Source organism: Nymphaea colorata, chromosome 3 (genome assembly GCF_008831285.2).
Source record: "Nymphaea colorata isolate Beijing-Zhang1983 chromosome 3, ASM883128v2, whole genome shotgun sequence".
Taxonomy (NCBI): Eukaryota; Viridiplantae; Streptophyta; class Magnoliopsida; order Nymphaeales; family Nymphaeaceae; genus Nymphaea; species Nymphaea colorata.
The window spans coordinates 26,059,173-26,084,567 of NC_045140.1; the positions used below are offsets into that span (position 1 = coordinate 26,059,173).

The 25,395-nt window shown below is 39.3% G+C and overlaps 2 protein-coding genes across 2 annotated transcripts; one reads left to right on the forward strand and one right to left on the reverse strand.

The window, feature by feature from the left end:
- Nucleotides 1-3,947: 3,947 nt before the first annotated feature.
- LOC116250884 (transmembrane 9 superfamily member 8-like) lies at nucleotides 3,948-8,015 on the reverse strand. Its single transcript, XM_031624859.2, has 7 exons — nucleotides 7,766-8,015; nucleotides 6,587-6,751; nucleotides 6,200-6,309; nucleotides 6,016-6,124; nucleotides 5,818-5,930; nucleotides 5,572-5,722; nucleotides 3,948-5,478 (listed from the first exon to the last, which is right to left on the reverse strand). Exons 1-7 carry the CDS (start codon nucleotides 7,883-7,885, stop codon nucleotides 4,321-4,323), a joined length of 1,926 nt encoding a protein of 641 aa, XP_031480719.1. The 5' UTR covers nucleotides 7,886-8,015; the 3' UTR covers nucleotides 3,948-4,320.
- A 2,615-nt stretch (nucleotides 8,016-10,630) lies between these two features.
- LOC116249985 (pentatricopeptide repeat-containing protein At3g49740) lies at nucleotides 10,631-13,604 on the forward strand. The gene has a single exon (XM_031623302.2). It carries the CDS (start codon nucleotides 10,944-10,946, stop codon nucleotides 13,122-13,124), a length of 2,181 nt encoding a protein of 726 aa, XP_031479162.1. The 5' UTR covers nucleotides 10,631-10,943; the 3' UTR covers nucleotides 13,125-13,604.
- The last annotated feature ends 11,791 nt before the right edge of the window (nucleotides 13,605-25,395 follow it).

Below are 25,395 nucleotides of genomic sequence, written 5' to 3' on the forward strand. Positions count from 1 at the left end.
TCTGCTTTTGCTTTTGAAGAAACAAAACATGCGGCCGCTTTTCCGGCTTCCTCTTTTTTGACCGAATTATGGTCATCAACTGCTAGGGCCAAACCTCTTTCTGAGACAATGATAAAAGGGCAGTGGGTGGAACGTAATAATTGAACAGTCTCATTGGCTTCCTGCAAATGGCTGTTAGTCTGGCCCAACTTTATTTCAGTGGACTTGCTTTATGAATTTTATGTTGGAAAACTTTTCCGAGTCATCGATTTCTAGCAACAACGGGACTGCGGAGTGCCGATCGGTGTTGTGAGATTCCGGTTTCTGAATTGAATCAGTCGGCCAAGTGCCTGCCATATTCACTGATTCAGAGCTTACAAAGGGAACAACAATAGAAAAATAAGCATCTTCTACTGCCAGTCTAATTGATCCCAAGTTGCAAGAGCCATAATAGTCGATTCATCGTTCAAATAAGAGCCAAGTAGAACTGTTGTGAGGGCATTTGCAGCTTGGAGAGAACATTGTTTATTATGTGCATTAGTTTGGGATTCTAATGATATCTTAAGGGCCACTTACTACCTATAACAGACTGTCTAGTGACCTCGCTCCAAAATTTAGGGTAGTTTCATAGATCACTATGTTACACGGTTTCATGAATATGCCTTAATTTTTGAAGTGGTTTCACTGGGCAATAACAATTTGTTGATGGGATCGTTTGCCGATAGTAATGAACTATTAATGTTCTACAAATCTTTACTTAAAATTGGGACAGATTCATTAACCATTGTAACATAGTGTTTTATTAATATATATTATATATATATATTTTTAGCAGATTAATAAAACAGCTAGAGTTTATTATTTTTGTCAAACGACCCGGCACAGTTTTTTCATATTTGTATAAGCTTTCCCTGGATCACATTTACAACTTTGTTGCTGATGAAAGGAGTATAAATATCGTATGCATTTTCTAAATTGCTTGGTGATTCTGGCCAAAAGGAGTGGGGTTTGGACTTCGAACCTTCGACCTAAGGGTGCAAATGGATTAAGTTTTGCTGCAGATTCCATTTGTCCTGTGAGCTTACATAAGGGTTTGATACAATCTATATGTACTATGCATGAGGTTTTCATACAATCAAATATTTTTTATTAAAACTAGCTATATCGATGCATTTTTCATTCTTAAAGCACTAGACTATACGTTCTGCAACATGTATAACATATTTTTGAATGGCTAAACTAAAAGGCACCATTCACCAAAAACTTCGAAGAACATAGAATTTTGTAAGGAACTTAGAAATCAAATCTTGGCTTTTTCAACGTGGGTATTACATCAGTTTGTCAAGGCACATTCACATAGCGATGGAGAGCGACGGCGACCTGGTGCTGTTTATGTGCGGGCATATGAATAAAAAACCGAGCAGTTCCAGTGCATTTCATCAAATCACAAAACTGTAATCTGAGTGCAGATCTAGTCAAATGCTGTGAATTAACTCCACCCAATGAACGAGATTTAGGCAGTAAAATCTATGGAGTTCTACGTCATTGTTTATATTTAGCAAACGATCGATTAGAACCTGCCTTCCCGTCGACCTAGTTGATGAATCTTGCAGAAGAAACGTATATATTACAGACGGAATCACTTAAGAAGAAACTTGATCGTCTAGAGAAAGAAATGATTGCAAGTTTCTTAAGGAGGGTTGGCTGGCATGGTTAAATAAGTATAAGAAGCACATGGCCATGGCGTCTGGAGAATCTTATTGCGTTGAAATGAGAGTGGTTTTGGTGAAGGACCAGGTTTTCTTTTATGTATAATAAGTCATAAACTATGGTTTCAAAAGTTCAGGTGAAGTAAATTTTTTTTTTTTTAATGTTTGATAAGTCACGAACTAAGATTTCAAAAGTTCAGGTGGGGTAAATTTTCAAATTGGAAAGTACAGGATAGCTGTTAGTAATGTAGACGGTTAATTTGGACTAGGTCCACCATTTACTAGATTCAAATAAGTTGGATCTTTCTTGATCATATTCCACTCAAACTCAAACCTGGAATTTAATTTTTGGAGCTTCATCCAAATCTGATGGGGGAATTTAAGATCCAAACTTTACACACAAGTGCATCAGATCTTCGTCGGATTTCATGTTCGCAGCCACTGGCCACATGAGCCGCATATCAAGCCTGAGTCCGATTAAGATTAAGACCCATTTTCCTTTATTGAACTCAACCAAGCAAGCCCAGTTTGTTTCAGGTCGTTAATCAGATCTTACCAAGGGGTTGGCCTCCATATTCACTGCCATGAAGCCCCTTCTCCATTTCCGTGCTTCTGATGGGCGGGCAATTCTTGATCTCTAAGACTTGTCAAAACATGGCACTGCTATGCCAGATTGGTAGACAATATAAAAACACAAACAGTTATGAATCTGGCCCAAAGGGCTTAGCGTAGCTGGTCGACCAGGTCATGTAGAAGGCAGTCATCGATTCGATTCTCATGGGTATTATTTACTTGAATTGTAAATGATGAAATCGTGACACTTTAGATGATAGGTGATCCATACGCTGCCTAGGTCCCGATGTAACTCAGGACTTCAGCAAGGGGCAAACGGAAGGCTTTCGAGCTTCTTTTTCATGTGGTGGATTGCGAACCTCTTGTTCACCTAGAAATGATTATGAACCTCAGGTAGGACTTACATAGTCAGAAATGGACAAAACCAAATAATTCTTTTTATAACACTAAGATATTTAAATACTCAGCATCATTCCTGAAACATTGATTAATCAGCAACAGAACCAAAATGAAAGACAAGGTGGTGGCCTGGGCCAAGTCAAGGAGGAGCGGGAAACCAAATGTCCTACCCCGTGCTTTGTTTATAAATCCGATACACCATTAGAGTAATGTCTTGGTGTTTTAATATGACGTGCAACATCTCAATTGTCACAACAGAAAGGGTGGAGAATGGTAGTGGTTAGTCTTTGTTTCAAATTCTTGCGACGTCAACTCTATGTGTTTCAAAAGAGAAAACATCAATATACAAGTTGAAGCATAGCATGAGGTCTCCTGAAAGCACTGGAAGTAGCAATATACTCTAAGGGAAAGGGAGAGGGTCGGGTTGTGTTGGGGGCAGAAAGGTAAAGTAGGGATTGAGGAAGGAGTCGGGGAGGTTTCATCCTTCATTCAAGTGGTTGCATTAGCCTCCCCCTCATCCAACATCTCATACTGCAGTCATGGAGTATGAGTTTGAACCCATCTCAAAACTCACAACACATATTGCTTCAATGTTCTTGAGCTACATAGGTGGAGGGTAAATCAGCTTTCAGATCAATGGAACTGATTTTCCATGTTAGACATCCAGTGATCATTAATAAACTTAAAGTTACACAGATGTAACTTTTTAAATAAAAGCTGTTCACTAAAAATTAATGATTCAAACTCTATCTATAAGAAAATTGACTGCAGAATTGGCACGTACATTTTGAAGTGAAATTATGCACAAAGTATGAAATGTGTTTTCAACGAGTATGAGCGGCATGAGAATAGGAGATGCGGAGTCCGTCTGCCGTCCAACAAGGCTCATAAGGGGGCGAACCTGGGTCACTTACGGAATTCGTTATGAACTTATTTCTCCCTATTACAAGCTTCCTACTAATTTATCGTTTCTTTTGTTAGGCTAATTTATTTATTATCTGTTGGGCTCGCATCGAAGATTAGCGAGTTAGCGTCTAGGCAAAACAATGAGCACACCGTCAGATGCGATAGAACAGTAAAGCACAAGATATGCTCCCCATAAATCAGAAGCAGAAACGAATGATGGTTTCAGTGCGTGGGCGAAATCCAGAAACCATTCTATTAGGGTTATAATAACCAAGGCGTTTTCGCACGTTACACAGGTACGGGACAAATCAACAACCCAAAAAAACAGAACAGACGAAAGAGAGACTTGAGGGACTTGCTATGTTGAGAGAACACGTGATATCACATATAATTCATATACTTTCCCAATATTTCCAGACAGACAATCAATAGTTATGCTTTTGTTCTACAATGGCTAAAGTCAACAAGAGTCTGTACCTATAGCCAATTGCAAGAACACCTTCATTCTTTAACAATGGCCAGAACAGTGAAAAGAAAAAAAAAGGGGGGGGACAGAAACCTTGTTGGGAACTACAGAAAACATACAGGTAATGTATCATGTCCTAAACCAATGGCGAGCAATCTAAATGAGACTAAAAGACAAAATTCTTCGAAGATGCTCACTTGGTGGAGAAGATGTCCAGAATCGACTGCATCCCTCGTTGCTTGCCTGCTCGCTGCTCTGAAAATGATATAGTGCAAGAAACTACGCCAGTCAATCTATTTTAACTGACGAATATATGAGCCTTGTGAACCAGAAGCAGGCGTAGAAGCCGATGGTGCCCGTTAGCACAAAAAAGGCATATGAGGCAATAAGCATATAACCAAAGTACAGCATTCCAGAAACTGGTTTTGTAATCTCAAGCTTCGTGAAAAAGTAGAACGCTGCATAAAGAAAGAGGTAGAGTGCCGATGAACCAGACGTTAAGTAAGACCTCCACCACCATAGATAGTCCTCGCTACACAGTTGGAAGTAGCAAAGCACAACAGTGATCTCAGCACAAGTAACGATGAGAATAAGGAAAACAATGAAGAGGAAGCCGAAGATGTAATAGAACTGGTGAAGCCAAATGGATGTGAGAATGAAGAAGAGCTCAATGAAAACTGCTCCAAATGGGAGTATGCCTCCAATCAGAATTGAGAAGGTTGGATTCATGTACCAGGCCTGTTCCGGAATTTGCCTTGGAATCTTGTTTGTCTTAACTGGGTCTTCAATAGCAGGCTTTTTGAATCCCACATAACTGCCAACAAACAAAAGAGGCACAGATATTCCAAACCAAAGGAAGACTAGTGCAAACATGGTTCCAAAGGGAACTGCGCCAGATGACTTCTCCCCCCAGATGAGTGCGTTTAGGACGAAGAAAATGGAAAAGACAACTCCAGGAAACATGAAAGCAGTTTTGAGTGTGACTTTCTTCCATTCTGTCCCCTTGAACATCTTGTAAAGACGAGCAGAAGAGTAACCAGCAAATAAGCCCATGAAAGCCCAAAGCAGCAGCATTGCAGTCATCAAGCCACCCCTGTTTGATGGGGAAAGGAATCCAAGCATTGCAAAGATCATTGTAACAAGTACCATTCCAAAGAATTGCACCCCTGTACCAACATACACACACAGCAGATCAGAGTTGCTTGGTGGCCTGAAGACATCCCCATGGACCAATTTCCACCCAGTTTCTTCTTGGGCTTCTTCCTGTGTCTCCAACTGATTATACTTGGAAATGTCACGGTACAAGGTCCGGAGCATGATCATTGCCACCATTCCCGAAAGGAAGAGGACAATCATCAAAGAGTTGACAATAGAGAACCAGTGGATTTGATCATCATTCATCAGGAGATATGTATCCCATCTGTATGCCCACTTGATAGGACTTTCCTGCAAATAAAACGTGATAGGACAAAATAAGGATATTAGCCAGGTTGTGCAGAAATCTCAATTGCCACTGGAAAAAAAAAAAGCAATCTGCACCTGAAACTCCACATCATATGTGAAGATTATCTCTTTGTTTTCCTCAATTTCTTGAGGAGCATCAGCCTCTGCAACAAACCGTTGAGCATGTGGGTTGCATGTGGACAAGCTAATCTGCTCGCTCCACTCACCTTCATACTCATGCTTAACACTGAAAGGTTTCAGTAAGAATAAAGATTAACAACCTTTCACCAGAAGTAGACACAAACGATGCTTTCAGGAAAAAAGGATCAACCATTCACAGACCTGTATGGCCTAACCTCGAAACCAACTATTCTTGCAGTGTCTACTGAGTCGCCCTTGTGGTACTTAACAGTAAAATGCAGGTGGTTATGGATGTAGTACTTCTGTTCAGTACTCTGGATGCACAAACCAAGTCTTAGCTTGAAATATCTACATGGGAAATGACAATGAAATCTCTGTTCATAAAGCACAGATGCTTACTCCTCTCTCATGCAATTTGATGCCGACTAGAAAACCATGTTGGTAGAAGGTAGCTGATTCCTGATCCTGTCGTTTCAAAGGAACTACTACGGGAAGATTATCCAGTATCCTTTGTTGCAGCACAAACAAATCATTATGCTGCCCAAATTCAATAGAACAAAAATACACCCAATAGACAACTTACATATTGACATGATATTCGTCATCTATTTTTTCCTTGAAGTGCTTTGCATCCTTTGCAGTCAATACTTTTCTACACGCCAGTTTGCAACTCTGTGGCTCTCTCATATTAAACTGTCAAACAAAAAAACACGAACCAAATGACCTGGGGCTAACAGGAATTACAATAGAAGTTTTTGGTGCATTAAAACAAGTAACACAGATCAATGATGCGATAATTTATTGCTGCATCTCGGTCTTGAGGTTTACGTGATACCAGAATCAGCAGTAACCTTGTAAATATACCAGCATGTTAGTTTTGGCTTGAATTTCAAAGTTTAACAGAGACTTTGATATTAATACTTGTAGAAGAATATAAGACGAACAGAGACAAGGGAGAGAAAAACCATACCACATAAACCGAGTTCTCAATCCTGTCACCACGGAGCACTTCTCCAAGATTCTCAGTATTGTCGACTATCTTTTCTGGTGAACAGTATGGAAGGGAATAATATGAATAAGGAAGCTGAGTTTTTGTAGACGTCAGCTTGTTTACTTTCACCATCAGCACACTACCCTGCAAACATCGATTGTTGATCATGGAACAACACAGGAAATTGCTAAAAAGAATCAAAACATGTGCTAGCACGTAAACTTCATTATCGCCAAGCGCCAACAAGATCGACAAAAAAAAAAAAAAACTTGCAATTTCAGTGTGACAAGATAGTTTCAGATGGTCCAAGGAAACCCCAAATCCAAACCCCATGCCCTTTTGAACAATATATTCAATTTTCACAAAGAAAATAGTACGCACAAAAAAAAATATACAAGTAAACAAAATCAAATTACATTAGTAACTACGGATTGTTACCAAAGCATAGCTCTTTCCCAAAACAAGGAACCGAAATCACAAAATTCAATTTCTAGCGCTGAAGGGCATAACACCGATTTTGCTACATGAAACCGAAATATATTATAGCTGAAGATGAACGAGAAAAATAAATTCCACTCGACACATAACTATAAGATCAGAATCACCAGACTTTCCAAAGACCTATTTGACAACTTCCGCATACGGCTAATTTGAGACGCTTCTTCAAAAAAAATCAAACCAGTAATTCGCCTCTTCCTCATTGAAATGTACAGCTTGCGGCGAGGTGCATTGACTAAAGCATATTGAGATGATTGAGTATCTACAAAACCACCGTCGCAACCTACGCGCTTCCTTGCCCTTCTACAGTGTGGCGCGTCAATTACGTCCAAGTGCGATCCCTGCCCAATCCTTTCCCCGCATCAACTCATAGAAACGAGGGTTCACCAATTTCTTCGAGAAGGACACAGCAATTCACGCAATTAAAACCTAATCTCATGGAACAGATCAGATCACCATAACCTCCGACAGAGATCCATCAAACATGGACGAGAATCCAACAAGTATGCCGATAAAAATCTTCGGAAGCGAATCAAATTCCACAATCGACGGAATCGATGAAATCAAACGCAAAATCGAAGGGGTCAACTACTAGCTGAAAAACAAGATCGAGATCGCTCGATCCGAATGAAAGCAGGAACACATGGGAGAAACAAGAACCTTTTCGAAATCTTCCGGAGCAACACCTGGTAGGTAGAAAGATCTGCCTCCACCGACGATACAGAGGAAAAACACGACCGGAATCCATAGATGCGCGGAGACGGATCGGCGGGTAGCCATGGGAAGGAAGGCGAAGAGAAGAATTAGGGCTCCGGTCGAGGACGGAGACAGAGAGAGAGAGGGGGGGGGAGGGGAGAGAGAGAGCAGCAGCAGCAGCAGAAATCGGGGATTTTATATAATTATGGGAGAAAGGGAGATCCAAATCCGACTCAGGGCGGAGAGTGAAGATGACTCAACTGAAAAAAAAAAAAGCCTCGAAAAGAAAAAGGGGTAACGGAAATCTTCGGTGGTGTGTGTGTGTATGCGTGCGCCCACACACACGTGCTTAGATCTTAATCGATGAAGATTACGATTTTTCCCGTATCATTCTTCGTTTTTAGTTATTTCCAAATGCGTCCATGAGGACCCAAACTATTTGGAATTGTCTAATTGGTAAGAAAATCATTTCTCCTGTTTCACTTTTAAGACAAATTCACCTTTTTGTTACTTTATTTAGTCATTTCCTTTAAGACACAATCTTCTCTTTATGTTTTAAGGATATTTTTAGGTTACTTATCATAGGAATACTACTTTCTATTCACAGATCTAATTTTCTCAACATTTAATTTGAAATGCTCAAGTAAAAAGTAGGAAGAATATCTATATATATATATATATATCGTCAGTGACTTGTTGGTTTCTATTGAATCATGAGTTAACTTTTCACGATAATTTTATAAACAGCTATATGTTTCTGGAAATCTCTGGATTTGAAACATATTTCTGCTGCCCAACAGCTGAATGAGAGGCTCATGTTTCAGATTCTTGTTGCCCTTAAGGAGAGCAACATGTACTGAAAGAACCGTATATTCGTTTTCAAAAGAAAAAAAAAAAGTATTTCTGTCATTGCCTTCAATCAGATGGCCATATTCTTCTCATTGAGGAGTGGTATTTAAAAAGTTGATATTTTCCAGGCACCTCATTTGAATAAATACAAGTCTACTTACTTTTCAGGCACCAACCGCACGAGCAGAACGAGCCTAATTCAAGAGAATCGGATCTCAAGTTACGTCCATGGCAGATCTAAGAAAATGTTTTAAACCCGTAGGTTTGGATCTGTTGAATACATAAAGGTATCAGATTCACAAAAAAAAAAGTGTTTGATAGCTTCGGATTTGAGATCCCCCATGATTTGAGCACCCATTAAACCCCATCAGCAACAGCATGATAAGTCAGATCCCAAAAAAAAAAATAAATATTCAAATTCTTTTAGTGATTGAACCCAATTCAATTCAAGAGATTTGAAATCCAAAAGTTTGATTATGAGCATGTATTCTCTTGGAACAAATGAGCCAAAATTAGCTCGATCTAATTGGCAAAGAAAGAAATCCCTGCTTGAGTTGAGCTCCGATTCTAGTGAAGTCAAAAGTTTGGCACCTAAGGTAGGTCCCTTATCACGATCTGGTAAAGATCTACCAAACTGCACCTCACCAGAAATAGATAAACTAATTCAGAGAAACGAACTAATCCTCCATTTTTATGACAAGTATGAGCATGGGTTTATTAGTTCATGAGATCCAAAACGCTTTTTGTTCTTGTGAAAAATCCTGAATGCGGGTCCTAATCAAGCTTCGTGCACCTCCAAGACAGATCTGAATCTGAACCATGCAATTTTAACAGGGACCAAGAACTGTGGATGTCAATGTTTCAGATATAATCCAAAACTTTGATTTGAAATTTCACATCATGTAGTCCGGATTTGATATAAGATGTTCCTATTTGATTCAGACAGGCATTGGACTTCAACGGCCTATTTGGATGGGGAAAAAAAAATTGAAAGGATACTAATGGATGAAAAGGATGATAAAGGATTAATAATTGGGAGAAAAAGAAAAGATAAGAATAGGAATGATTTGTACTTGAAAGAATTCAGATACGTTGGTGAATTTTCTGTATCGGATTTTACATCCAACTCCGAGTTGAATTGGCAACATTCGATTAGTCATAAAACGAATCTGAATCAGAGGCGCACTGCCCTTCAATCATTCCTATTATAAGAAGAAGAAAACATCCTGCTGGGGTTCGGCCTCCCACCTTTATTAACAGAAATTCTTTGCAATTTAACCATACATATATTATGTAGAACACGTATTATGTCGATCAGTTTTTGGACTTTAATAGTATTTTCATAATAAGTCGTATGAACATTTCATAACAAAAAAAAATGAATTGACCATTGATCTGTTGAAGGTTTATTGTTGAAAGAAAAATAAAGAAAAAAAAGTTATTAAAATTAATGATAAATAATCAAAATACTAATTCCTTTGGTTTTCTTGTTTTTCTTTCAACTATCTATCATAAAAAGATCAACCAACATTTGCGATGATTTTTTATGACTCTACCACCTAAAACTCTAGTTCCTATCAATTTCTCATCTATTGTTAGTAAGCGAAAAGATGGAAAATAGCTTTTTAAAAATGATCAAACATCGGTTGAAGCTCATTCACAAGGCAAAGGAGTTGTGCATTTGAGGTTGGAAGAAGCGATGACTGAGGCCAATTCGATACCAGAAATTTTGACTTCGTTTCTTGGTTTTTGTGTCAAGAACTCACATAGCTTGACGTGCTTGTCACGCTTATAGGCTACTTTAACGGCATGATTTGAAGTTTGGTTAATGCTGCATGTTCTCTGCCCATTTAGTTTTCCGTGGAAGTCAAGGCTTTTAGCCAATTAAGATAATCTAAAAGTAGACTCTCTCTCACTTTCTCTTATTACTTATAAGTGTGTGCATATAATACATCAATTTATTTTGCACGTTAAGATTTTTTTAATGTCGTAGGAGTGAGGAGGCAGCTTCGATCTCGGGGAGCATTTTAATGGTCACTGCATCATTTAGTGCAGATTTCTTGCTTTCTTGAATGTTGTGGTAGGAGCTTAATTTCCCTAGTTGAGACTTTGGAGCACAAACCTTTTGAATGTAACATTTAATTTTTGTTGAAGAAATGCCAACAAACGCCCTCACTCTTCCGCTTTTCTGCGGTCGCCGGTGAGCTTGCCGTCGGCGGACGGGCACTCGGATCTCTCTTCCTCTCTATCTCGATGCAGCCCGATTCTCCGTATCGTTCAGAACGATACGGTGATGAGAGCAAGCCAGACTCCCGGACAAGCCCTCATCCGATTGAATGCCTTGATATCCAAGCACGCACGCTCAGGCCAACACAGGGACGCCCTTCTCCTCTTCCACCATCTCAACTCCTTCCTCCAACTGAAGCCCGATCATTACACCCTTGCCAGCGCCCTCACCGCCTGCGCCAACCTCGCGGACGTCGCCGCAGGGGAACAACTCCATGCCCACGTCACGGTCGCCGGTTTCCAGCGTTACTTACAAGTGGGCAACACTCTAATCGCTTTCTACGCTAAATCCGGTGACCTTCTGTCCGCGCGCCATGTGTTCGATGAAATTCCTTTCCGTGATGTCTTTTCTTGGACAACTCTCGTTGCTGCCCATGCTAAGTCTGGTGATGTTGAAGTTGCCCTTGGACTGTTGGAGGAAATGCCTCAAAGGAACCTCGTGGCTTGGAATGGGTTGATTACGGGCTTTACTCAGAGCGGGCGACCTGAAGTTGCGTTGCAAGTGTTTAAGAGAATGCGGAAGACGGGCGTGAGTTGTGACCATTACACCTATGCTGGTCTGTTGAGCTTGTGTTCTTCCCAAGAATTTATTTGTTTAGGGAGGCAAATTCATGCTGTGGTGATACCAACGGGGCTTCTGGCTAGAGCTTCTGTTGTTAATGCCATGTTGACTATGTACTTCGCTTGTGGGATGCTAGATGATGCTTGTGATATGTTTGTTGAATCCGTCGACATACATAATCAAGTAACTTTTAACGCTATGATAGCTGGATTAATTGGTACGTCAAAGTATTTGGAAGCCTTGGCTGTGTTCAAGGAGATGCAAGAAGCATGTGTATTACCTACTGAATCAACTCTTGTTAGTATTCTTAGCGTGTGCTCTTTTAAGAACATGTTGAAATGTGGGATGCAAGTTCACGGTCATGTTGTTAAGATGGGCCTTGAAGATCATGTTATAGTGTGCAATGCTGCGATAAACATGTACTCGAACTGCTTAGACTTGCAAAGTGCACGGATGTTGTTTGAGATGTTGATTAACAGAGATTTAGTTTCATGGAACTCCATGATTGCAGGATATGGGCAGCAGAAGTTCTGGAAGGAAGCCATGGAGGTGTTCTTGAAGATGCTGAGGAGTGGAATAAGGCCAGATGAGTTCACATATGGAAGCATACTGGCTGGGTTTGTTGGCTTTGAGGCACAAAAATACGTAGAAATGGTTCATGGCTTGGCATATAAAGATGGTCTCATATTGAATTCTCAAGTTTGCAACGCTTTGACTAGTACATATGTAAGATGTGGTGCAATCGATGATTGCTTGAAACTCTTTAGTGACATGCCTGAGAGAAACTTAATCTCTTGGAATGTGATTATTTCTGCATATGTACAGAATGGATTAGTCATGGAAGCCTGGGATTGTTTCTACAAGCTGCAGGAATCCAAGGTTCGTCCTAATTCCTATACACTCAGCATTATATTAAGCACGTGTGGGTGTATCTCGGCTCTTAGACAAGGGCAGCAAGTTCATGCCTATATTCTTAGATGTGGACTAGAATGGGAGACGTCGTTGGGGAATGCCCTCGTTACTATGTATGCCAAATGTGGATGCTTAAGTTGGTCAAGAGATGTATTTTACAGATTGCGTCAAAAGGACGTCGTCTCTTGGAATGCCATGATTGCTGCTTATGCCCAACATGGGGAAGGAGAGGAGGCACTCGGTTGCTTTGAGACAATGGGACAGTTGGGAATCCTGTATGATCAAGTCACGTTCACTGTCATTCTCTCTGCTTGTAGTCATGCAGGTTTAGTTGATGATGGCTGTCGTATTTTCTCCTCTATGATTAAGGATTATGGCTTGTCGCCCAGCCAAGATCACTACTCATGCATAATTGATCTCCTTGGACGAGCTGGAAATCTTGACGAAGCAAAGAGATTTATAAAGGGGATGCCCTTTGAAGCGGGTTCATATATCTGGTGGGCTCTATTAAGTGCTTGCAGAGCTCATGGGGATGTAAGGTTGGGAGAAATTGCAAGCAAATACCTTCTGCAGTTTGAACCAAACAACCCTGCGGTGTATGTCCTTTTATCTAATATACATGCATCAGCAGGGCAGTGGGAAGACGCAGCTCGTGTTAGAGATCTGATGAGAGAGAATGGAGTGGTGAAGGAGCCCGGACGTAGCTGGATTTGAATAGGGGGGCCTCTATTGTGGAAAGCAGCCCCGGCAGTTCTCATTCACTACCGTCCCCAAAAAATTCAATAATGAAAACGAGCCATAATCTAGAACTTCAATACCAGAAGCTAAATAGAATACGGATAGCTCTGATTTGTCACCTCTTTACTCTAATCACGGAAACTATTAATTGGAAAGGTTGCAAGAATTGCTAGCACTATGAATGTCGATACATGCAAGGGATATTGAATATGACCATTATCGGATCTCACTAATGCTCATGGCAAGAATAAACTCTAACGCAGCTACTATCATCGGTACCATCATCCGGAATATTCTTAAACTCCTTAATCATGATGATATATTCCCAGCAACGGCGTTTATCTGTGCCCATTGTTGTACCATTTGTATTTATTGTTGGATTCTTTGAACCTTGTAACTCTTGAATAGTCTTGCCTGTACTATTCATGCACCAACATGATGGTGGCTCGATACAAAGAAAGAAATTTCTACCCAGCGTATCTCCGGCATGCCTTTGTCATAGAAATTGAAAGAAACTTACGTATTGACTAGCATCCCGTTCTTGGACCACTTGGTTTGGTTTTTTGTCAGGCCTGTCCACTGGCCTATTCACGTCCTATTGCTGCTCATAAATAGTCACGGTCGTGTTCAGTTCATATTACCTCTCGATCCTGGTCCCAAAGTTCAAGACATATTAGAAATAAGTGGGTTTGACCGACTGCCGTGTCTTCTGTAGAGTGGCCTTGGAATATAGGAGAGACGAGGATTGAATAACCGCAAGCATGTGGCATTATGCTTAACAAGTTACAGAACAAGCCAGATTAAGTTTTTGGAATAATCCTACATCAAACACAAAAAATGAGCGTTCCGGCTACGCTGGTTACAGTTGAAGGCCAGAAAAAATTCAAAATCAAGCTAGAGAATGTCCTGCCAATATTTTTAACTGTAAGCCAGACGTTGCTGCCTGCTAGGCATGATGACCGGATGACATGATCGGCCATAAAATCAGTCGGTCGAATGGTGTAAGATTAAGATTATCTTAATGTTTAATTATCTAACCAAACACAGTGTGAACATAAGTTTGCCTATGGAAAGACTGCAACCCACAAGTTAACGTTATCCTTCAGGTGGATTAAAAACCACGGCCTCCTAGATGTAGTAGGGAGAACTAGTGATATGCTCCTTCTAAATAATAACTGATAGAAAGGTGGCTTGTGCAGATTCTTCCTGAATTAGAATGTGGAACTGGAATAACAATTTTCAGTAGGATGTTATGCTGCTACAACCAGCTTTGTGGAAAACAAGAGTGCCAATATTAACTGCCATATTCCAAAATGAGATTTGATGGTGGAAAGAAATCATTGTCATCTATACCTAAGAGTAATTGAAGGAATTTATTTCCTTGTTCAGCCTCGACGACGCTTTGAAAGCCATCTGCTAGATAATTTTTTGAAGAAAAGAGAATCACTGATTAAACCTTAGCGACATCTCACTCAGTGAATAACAACAATTTCCTAGGGAAAAAGAAGGGATATTTCCCAATGAAAATAATGCTTAAATTTTAATTATTGAATATACAATAACCTTTTGAAATTATCTGAAGAAACCCACAGAATTATGACAATGTTAGTAATGCAATAGTTTGGCAAAAACCATGATATTTTTATATGTCATAACCTTTGATGATTTCTTCTTTTCAAAATTGCACATATAACTGCAGAATGTTAGAAAAATGGTCCTTATTTGCGACGGCATAACCATTTTTCATTGGAAGAGCAAAGCCCTATCCATTCATCCTTATTTCTTTGGTTCATTTTTTATCTTATTTAACAACTTGGTCTACTCCCACACTGGGCTTGGGCCTCCATCCATGGATCCCAACTCTTCTGTCGTAGTTTTGGTTTCAATTTAAAAAGACTACAAACCAGGGCAACCAACTACTTAACAACCTCTTTTATAAGTTCTCTAAGATCTCAATCCAAAAAATAAGATTCCAACCCAAAAAAGCTAATAATCAAGACAACCAATCAATTGACAACCATTTTTAGAAGTCCTCTAAGATTCTTCACAATCAATCAATTGACAACTATTTTTAGAAGTCCTCTAAGATTCCTCCCAATCAATCAATTGACAACCATTTTTAGAAGTCCTTTGAGATTCCTCTCAATCAATCAATTGACAACCATTTTTAGAAGTCCTCTAAGATTCCTCACAATCTTAAGTATAAGACTCAACTTTTCAAAGTGAGGTGTTACATCTTACAGGAAAAGTTTAAAACAACCTATTTTTGTTAACAGGTCTTTGCTTCAATAGTAGAAAAAAGTTCTTACTTGCAGCCTTCTCTGCATCAGTTCAAATTGCCTAAACACAATGAAAGATGAGTGCAGTCTCTATCATATTACAGCCAGTCAGATATTCTCAAACACGGCACATGATTCTTCTTCATCTTCTTGACAGTACCATGTTTGATTTCGCAAAGAAGCACAACTGTATCCAGGATATGAAAGAACAAGCTGCTGCAATGTTGGACCACTGAGACGCTCGAAGCCACATGCTCCCAACCACCTTTACGACTCCAATTTTGGACCACCTTATCACCCTCTCATTTATAAATGATAACAAAAGGCTAAACCATGGCACGCAATCATAATAAAAAGACACAACACTTTCCGTGACAATTTCTTTAGCAATTGACGTCTTAAAGTTAGCATCTTTTGCTATTTTTACTCCTACAAGCTTAATCCTTTTTTGATTCTTAGGCTCTTCCATAAAAGGAGAGCCAACGACACTTGCCATTATAAAAGCTCATAATCATGAGAGAGAAAGAAAAATATAGTCATGAATGGGAGGATCTAATCACAAGCACATGATCGTAAGCGAATGTTTGTTCTATCTGCAGAAGCATCACTTGTTCAAAAGGTGGAAGCAAATGCTATGGTATAGGCCGAGGCTGGATCCTCACAAAAGGCAAGCACAAATCCAACGCTCGAAGAGAATATAAAAATGAATCCCTGCTTTTCTCATCTTGATTTCGACAAGACTTCACGATAATGATGCGATCGCGAGAAGATTTTATATTTGATTGGTGACTTGTCGATGCTTATCGATAGACATGGAACTAGGGTTCTTAGGCACGACTTAGGCCTGTCTCAAACTTGGGGCCAAAAACTCAGCCCCCACTAAGGAACGATTTGGAAGTAAGTTTCAACTGGCATATCTATATATATAGAGAAAGAGGAGAGAGAGACACCTTTAGAAAGAACTGGGAGAGGAATTCCAATGAGATACGAAAAGTTGAATGTGGGTAGAAGCCAACAAATGAACTTTAATTTCATGTGATGTAAAGAGAGGGTTGAAGTTAATCACCTTTGAATTGAATGGTCTGAAGAACATCAATACATGCTCCCAAAAAAGAAAAAGAAAACACTTGGTCAAAAGAAAATGCTATGTTTCCATGTTTGTGCCAGCGTGCACAACAGCACAAGTGTGAAATATTTCTAATTAATGTTTAGTTAAAATGACAGAAGCCAAACTCTTATGATCGCGAAAGCAAAACGACCTTCATAACTCAGATGCCATAAAACTTTTTCTATTGACGTTCTCTACAAACTTGCTTGCATCTTCAATCTTTAAAAAATAAAAGTGATTGGCAATCACGCAATGGAGTCCCCCACATGATCTGATCCCATCTTTCTCTTGCCGTCTCCACCCAAAATGTTACCATAAAAGCAAGTGGCATTATATATATATATATATATATATATATATATATATATATATATATATATATATATATATATATATATATATATATATATATATATATATATATATAGAGAGAGAGAGAGAGAGAGAGAGAGAGAGAGAGAGAGACAGAGAGAGAGAGAGTTAAATTAGAAGCTGGTTTATTTTATTGTGATCGAACTTGCTGGTTAGGGAATATTTGGATCATCGGGCTGCGCAAGTGGAGCGTTGGCGATGGAAAGAGAGGATCAAAATGGTTGATGGGGTCACTTTTGGAGAACATCGATGCACTCAATGGCGTGGCCTGAAACATGAGCATGTGCCTGTGCATCTGCAGAAGCTCCATGTTTTTTCTAGGCCAACAATCATGGCGGCCCCTAAGTTGGGAGACTTGTGCGCCATTAATTTAAGCAAGATATCACAATCATGCTCCAAAAAGACGGCCAACCAGAGCATGCCTTGCAAGAGAAAAGATGCACTTGTACATTAAAAAGGATGCTGCTTTATTAATTATAAAAGAAGGAAAACAATGGCTGCCCACAATGAAAGCCAAACTCAATCATAAATCTACCTATCATGCCTCAGTACAAGCTCACGTGGCCTGAGGACCATGGGATCTAATAAGGTTATAACTCATAAAGCATTGCTTTCTGTCAGGCTTCAATTTTTTTCTTTTCTCCTTCTGAGATGGTAACGTTTAACTGGATCCTTGAATACTGAGAAAAGGCAAGTCTTCTCAACTTAGCATGATAATGTTACAGTTAGGCATGACAAACAAGGCCTCCAAATGCATGTGCACGTACGTCTATAATAAAAATACTTGTAATTAATGCAAGGAGGACTAAAGTTTTTACATTCGTTCTAGGATAAGAAGAACCAAGGATGTTAAAACATGACATATTTGAAGTTCATAAATCTAATGGTGATCAGATTACTTGAAAGTTTCTCTTGCCCTTCGAATGAAAAGCAGATCAAACTTGGAATCACACCAAAATTGCACATGATAAGCTTTGGGTAGCCTGATTTTTTTGTTCCTTCCTTTAAGTTTAGTTCATCGTTTACTTGCTCCATCTGCAATTCATGGCTGTTTCTACTAGCAAAGTCCTCCCTGGTGGGCTGGTGAAAGCTTGGTCCGAAGTTCTATTTACATGAGTGCTACTCTTCCAGACTGCAAATGGTGACAACTGCTATTTTTGAATTGAATTAAATAACTATAAGTTTACCCAGGTTCCAAAGTAGTCGTAAAGCCTGAGGTTAAGGAGTGGGGCTTCGGCCTCTTTTGGGTATCTCTCCCTATTTCTATTAGAGAAGGCATTGTTAGAGCTAATGTTTTTGAGTTGCAATTAGTTTATCACAAGAATCATTTAGAGAGCGAAAGTACATCAGTGAGGTGCGGTATTGCACATGCGTTTGAGCACGATGACCACCAATTGCACTCATTTTGTCATCCATTATGCTGAGGCTGGGCTCACAGTTGGGATGTAGATGATTTTGATGGATTCAGGTTCAACCTAACATTTGCTTGACTCCACTTAATGTGATTATTTTATGATTGAATTTAAATTCAAACCTTATTTTTCAAAACCAAATATGGATCTGATTAGCATAAGACATGACATTTACATGTAATTATTAGGTCAGATCCTTATCAGATCACAGAACTATATGTTTGGATCCAAATTCATTAAGTAATGAGACCCAAATTTCTTCACCAGGACAAACTGAATAATCAAAAATTGGATCTGCAAACAGGAATTGTGCATCATTGGTGTCATAATCGACAGCCTCAACTATTGCAGTTCAATGTTAGAATCTGATAGAGATGGTGCCAAAGCATGTCCTCACTCAAGGCGCGTTGGCAAAACGCTGAAGTGGATTCTCTCTCTCTCGAGAAAGCGATTGATGTTTGTTTCTCAAGAGCAACAGAGGAGTTACTTTTTCTCTCACACCTTTTTGCATGAAAAGCAATGGCATCCAAACACTGTTCTCCACATTTTCCAGACAAAATAAATAAAAAAAAATTTGCTTTCCGAGGTGAGAAAACATTTCCCAGGAGCTCGAAGATGCAATTTCTGGCTCTGCTACCCGCAGAAGAAAGCAGAATAAAAAATATCGACGATGCTATCATGTTCAACAACAGAGCAAGATTTGGAAGGGAAGAAGATGATGACATTTTGGAAAAGAGTGCTACTTTTTCACATGTGACAATGTTACCTTCATCTAATTGTATAAATGGGGACACCAAATTCAATAAATGATATACTCTGATGATCTCTCCCATTCAACAGGCCTTAGCTGGAAACTATCTGTACTTTTTATGAAGGACAATTTTGTGGCACTGTTTCACTGTTTGGTAGTTTTCTTTGGGATATGAAACAGGAGAGTGCAATTATGTTGGCCCAGAAACCAATGCACACAGGGCCTTGTAGTTTGAACTTTGAACAAGCGGCAGACCAACACTGATAAAGCAAGGACTTCGGCATCCAGTGAAAAGAAATGCCAGAAATTGATTCCAAGGACGTGAAGCGCATGGCTTAGTAAGTTGCAGTGGAATATTTTCTTCTTCATAATCCTAATCCGGATATTGTGACCATTTTGGTGTTTGTGGCTTTTGTGGATTATGGTGTGATTCTCTCCTATATATCTCACTAGCATGTTTGAAGGTGGGATTTGTTGGCATGGATTCTTAATCAGTAAAGAAGAAAATTGGAATTTTCTTGTATAAATTCATGAAAACAATTTAAAATCGTTTTTACAACTAATGGGGGTAGTACTAGAAGAATGACCATGCATGACAGAGATTCTTTTAACAACCAAAAGAAAGAGCTTACCCCTATGGTATAGGTTCTCTGATTAGAAAAATGGGGAAAGAGAATCCGTGAAAAAAAATTGAGTACATATTTGTCAAAAAATAAAAAATGAACAGTTACCCCTTTTTTTTTGTTTGTTGCAATTTCTTACTAGACATGAGATCCCGGGATATCGCAGCGTGGGGAAACAAGAATGCTCGCTCTCTTCCTTTTTTCCTTTTTCTTTCTGGAAAGAAACTCAACAACATTGAAGGAGTTCTTTACTGAAGATTTTAATCTTCATTTTTTCGTCATCTTCAATTGCCACAGATAGAATACTGATTACAACAAGTTCTAGCAAACTCTGGCGACATTTGGTAGTCTTAACATATCTTAAGTAAAAACAATATTGTTTGATTCAATACATGGAGAAATTGCACCCAAATCAAAAGGCTTAATCATATTCTAGGTTCATAAAGCCCAGTTGCTAATGAAATTATACAAAGTTGACAACAATAAAACTCGAAACGTAGATGTTGGGTTAACAATGGAAGTCCGACTTCATGACATAAAGTAAAATAATGCTTCTCTCTTTGCCCTAAGAGGGTTAATGAAGCTGATGGGGATGAGTTCTCTCTCTCTCTCTCTCTCTCTTTCTCTCTCTCTTGTTTTTGATATAAGCCAAAATGTGCTAGTAAAGGGGCTTGTGGCACCAAACAGCTGGGCGTATTATTCACCCCAAACATTGGACAACCTGCCCAAGAGGAACAAGATAGGCGATTCTTGGAGGACCAAGGCAGGCAGGGAGATCTTGCAGGTTGAGTGCTCTACATGAACACATGAATAAAGCGAGGCCCTTGAAGAGATAGGGCAACACATTGCATCACAAAGGGAATCAGGACAAGCAAGACAGAGGGGAAAGGACCTAAGCTTTTCTTTTCAAGGGTGACATCTTCAAAGGAAGCGACAAATGGCTTGGGAGGAGTGTTGAGTATGGAGGAAACACAGGTCTCTGTTGAAGTGCCATGTGAATTGGGGCCACCCTTTGGCCATGGTGGTACAGCATTGCAAAATATATCTTGACATAAGCTAAGTTACTCAAACTCTGTAAACACAGGTTTCTGTTGAAGTGCCATGTGAATTGGGGCCACCCTTTGGCCATGATGGTACAGCATTGCAAAATAGACATGTATTTTGACATGAGCTAAGTTTCTCAAACTCTTTATGGCTCCATCTTATCTTATCTTCTTCTTTTTTTTATCTGAATTGAAGCAGTAGATCACTCTTTGTGACATTAATGGATAGGCAGTAACCAACTTTTTGGTACCATGCCCATGTTCAGCAAAGTTCATGGACAAATGTTAAATCCATTTTTTCTGTCTCTACTTCTCCCGACCAAAGGCTGTTGTTGTACCTGAAAAGCGAAAATGTTACATACTTTTGTTCGTATTTTGCTTTTTATCTTGATTTCTGTGGTTCCTTCTTGCTATTGAAATTTTTATCAGAGAAACTCTAAACCCTGGCTGTACATTGGTAAAAGAACCTCAAGGTTGGTTCTTTTCTTCCTAACTTGTTCAACAGGAGTTGCTTTCGACTTTGCAGGAAGCAGTATTGTCTAGGTCTGAAATCACGCACATTTGCAGGCAGTTTTGATTATGTATTTGTTTCTTTTGCTTTTAGAACCTGAAAGATCATCAAGATTATTTAACTTGTTGAGGAAAACCTTGCTTCTCAAAGCATGATGACTTCTTTCCTGTTGAGATCTTGTTGGGACCGATCATGCATGAGTCGTGACACTGAACCCCCACCAACTGTGCAGAAATAGATAATAATCTGCATTATGCGACCTTTCCAGGACTCCCACTGATCTTCACATCTCTCAAAATTTGGCAATCGCACAAAAATCAGAAAGAAAGCAAAAATTGAGACTCTTGTCTAAAGCTAGCAGGAAAAGGAAAAAGGAACTTTTGGGTCAATCTTTGATCTATCTGTCAAGTAGTCAGGCTTTGTCCAATATTGTCAAATAAAGATAAAAAAGAAAGAAAACAAAAGAAAAAAAACAACTTTAATGTGGCAAACTTTTAAGGTTAGTATGAAAAAAAGAAATCCTAACCAATTTCCTTTGACTGAATTGATTTGGTAGTGTCTAGAAAAATAAAACTGGTTTGGCCAATCTAATGAGGCAAAATGGTTAGATATACTTTTGGTTTCACCATGTTCAAAGTTTGAACCCTGATTCAGATACAAACCATTAAAACCCATGTGTCTGACCTTCTCCATTCCCAACTCATTTATGACAAAAAAAATTATAGCAGGAGCCAGCAATTGACATGTCACAAGAGAAAGCTCCACATGAGGAGCCCTCTTGCACCATGATGTGACAAATGCACAAAGTTTGCATCAAAGCTGCTGTCCATGGTTCACTTTTGTCACTCAAACAAGTTAAGGACCAACTTGAGGCCTTTCCTCTCCACATCTAAAACCCAACAACTTAGACATCAGATACTCATCTTCCCACAAAACAAAGGTGTTTTTGAGTCTGAAATGGAACTTTTTGGGGACTAAAGAATGTGAAAAGACCTGTAGTATTTCATGTTAAGTGGGGAGTATAATAATAGCTTGGAGTTAGTGGGGGGAGAGAATGAAGATGATTCTTTTTCTTGATGAAAAGAAAAGTGGTGGGGAATGAAGATGAGGCCCATTGAAGACTCAGAAGCCAAAGAAAAGAGTTGATCAGCTTTTTGATAATTAGATGTCATAATAAGTACAGAGAAAAGAGAATGGGACTGGGCATTTGTGCAATTAAATGCTTATCAAATCTACCTTGCCATTCACTGAATGTAGTGCCAAACATAGCCCTTTGAGTTGTTAGACCATCAATTATTATAGAATCCACAAAATTGTTAATATCCTGGAAACTTCAAGGCACAGAAAAGTCACTTTTTTGAAAGCTTTTGAGAGGAAATGATGTTGAGTGGGGGATATTGACAATGTTGTAAATGTGGGTTTCAGAGCCTTCTATATATATAAAAAAAAAACTTACAAATTTAAAATATTTTTTTCATTAATATATTGGCTGATAATCAAGAGTAATGGTTGCATTTTTTGCCTAAGTGAGGTCAATAAAATAATGGGGTTGACGAGTCATTTGCTTAACGAGTCGAGCTCGAGTTCATAAGTCGAGTCAAATAATGACTTCGAGTTCAACAAGTAATTGTCGAGTCGAGGTCGAGCCTTAGTCAAGTTTGTCGAGCTTTAATCAAGTCGATATATTCAAACGAGTTTACGAGTTTGTCGAGCGTTAATTGAATAGAGCTCGAGTTCAACATGTAAAGATGAATATCAATACTATTCAAACGAGTTTGTCGAGTCTTAATCAAGTCGAGCTCGATGTCAACACGTAACGATGAATATCAATTCTATTCAGACGAGTTTGTCGAGCTTTAATCGAATCGAGCTTGAGCTGCTTCCGTCGAGCTATTCTCGAGCCGAATCGAACTTGAGGTTTCATTGGTCGAGCCGAGCTCGAGCTAACTCAGCTTGACTCGTGTCCACCCTATAGGTTTCTAACAAAAGTTTACTATATTTGACGATTTTCAAATGTTTAATCATTTGGCAACATCTAATAAAAAAGATTTTTACTCAACTTTTTCAAAATTTAGCATTAAAATAAAAAAAAAACCTCTAAATCACTTCGTACGGTCGCCATTCTTTCATGTTATGCACCGACACATGAATGGGAACATATCAATAGATATGTTGGGTAAGTGGAAGACCGAAGTGGCACTCCCTTAAAAGCAAAGCCCAACTCAAAAGAGTGCATTGAGGGGCAGGCTGGGTCACGATGCCTAACATTATCAATTTAATTAACCAACTACTAATCCCTAATATCAGCAACTTAATCATAAGGTTTATCTTGTTAACTTAAGTTAACTGTAATTAATGTCATTGATTTATGATATGAATGAAACATTCTTAGTACCTTGAGAGGATGAGGGAAGGGTGGATACTTCGGCTCTCAACTAGACTTCATGCAGGCGCAGCGAGTTAAAATGGAGGTTACTTGAAGATGATTGGACGGGGTGGGCTCGGCCCTGTCGCAGATGGGTCCGTAGATGGCTGGGACTTGGTTGCGTGCAGTGGCTCGTCCAAGCCCGAGACATGTCTTTACTTTGACCGACTCGGACAGGTTCGGTATTGATGGAATGGGAGCCTGGCCGAGTCAGTAGGCTACCTAGGGCTTGTTGGCGTGGGGATAATTAAAGTTGACTGTATTGGACGAGATTAACCTTTGACTTTTTTGTGAGGAAATTGGCCGATTTGGCTTTTAGTAAAATCTGACGAATGACAGCTCCTTTTGCGTCCCCGATTAGCGGCTGGATGGCCACTTCGTAATTATCGGTTTTGTCAAGGGTGTTCAGAAGGACTGGACCTTGCGTGAGTATCGGCATGATGGCTGCCCTTCTCCCACATCAGAGTCATCACTTAATAACACGTGAAAAGACCAAATCACCCTCTATGGATCGTTCGAACGGCGAGCACGAGCCCGGATCATGGAGTGGTCGCTAGGTCGAATCCTTCGAGTCAAAGGTTCGGTCACCACCTGGGCTAAATGTCGGCCTATAGGCTAGGTTCGGTAGAACTTGAAGTTTTTAGCCAATCTTGTTATTACACTCCCTAGATTCACTAATAGCAACTGGGTCAAGTTTGAATGTCATTGGCTCGACTAGGCTTTGATTTGACTTAGTAACTACGGGTCCAATCAATTGTTGTTCATGGGCTCATCATCTACACAAGCAATTCAGAGTCTTGGGACTTCCAAATCCGTAATATGATGTGCCCTGTCAACATCTTGATAGGATTATAGCTCCTCATGTAAGTCCAAGTTGTATTGATTTGAGAATATATTGAATCAAGCTTAAAAAGTCTTGATTTAGAATTAATAACTTCTCTCAATCTCTCTTTTTTAAAAAAAAATTTATATTGAAGAAATCAAAAGTCCCTTGATAAAGATCAACTAAGTAGCATACACCTGTCATCATTAACAGCTGTGAACAACTCCTTGCTTTTGAATCTTGTTTGTTCGTCAAGGCTTCACATGTATGTTAATGGAACTGTTTCATTAGATTAATTCTTACTAACCATGAGTTAATTATGTTAAACTGCTTTTCTATCAACGCACATGAAAACATTTCTACCAACCGGGGCCCTCCCTTCACCACCTCCATGAATATAGTCTATAGGGTTCATAACTACTCTTCTTATTATAGGACACTTACTTAGCCAGCATTTAGATCTGATTCTACCTAAACTTGTCCGATTATTGTTGCGCAGTTTTTGGATATCGAACAAAACTCTTTAGATGGTAATCTTAATGTGGCCGATTTACCCTCTTTTGCAATCAATTTGCTTATAGTACCTCTTGCTGCTCTAGTTAATTGTCCACCAATGGTTTCAAAGTGTTATTTCTATGTTATGTATGGCGGTGCTTAAAGGAAAGACATAATTGAAGTAGATTCTTCTTTTTATCAATCAAAACCCAAACAAAGGTACCAGGTAAGAGTGAGTCCGGTTGAGAGACAAGACATTTATCTAGATGTTGGAAGGCTTGAACATCTTCAAAGTGTGGGCTCGAAAATTGTGAACCTTGGCTCGTACTGGGCTCGCCAAGTGAAGCCCAGATGGGTTTGCAGGGACATTTTAGCCATTACGGAAAAAGAAAAGGCGTAAAAGTG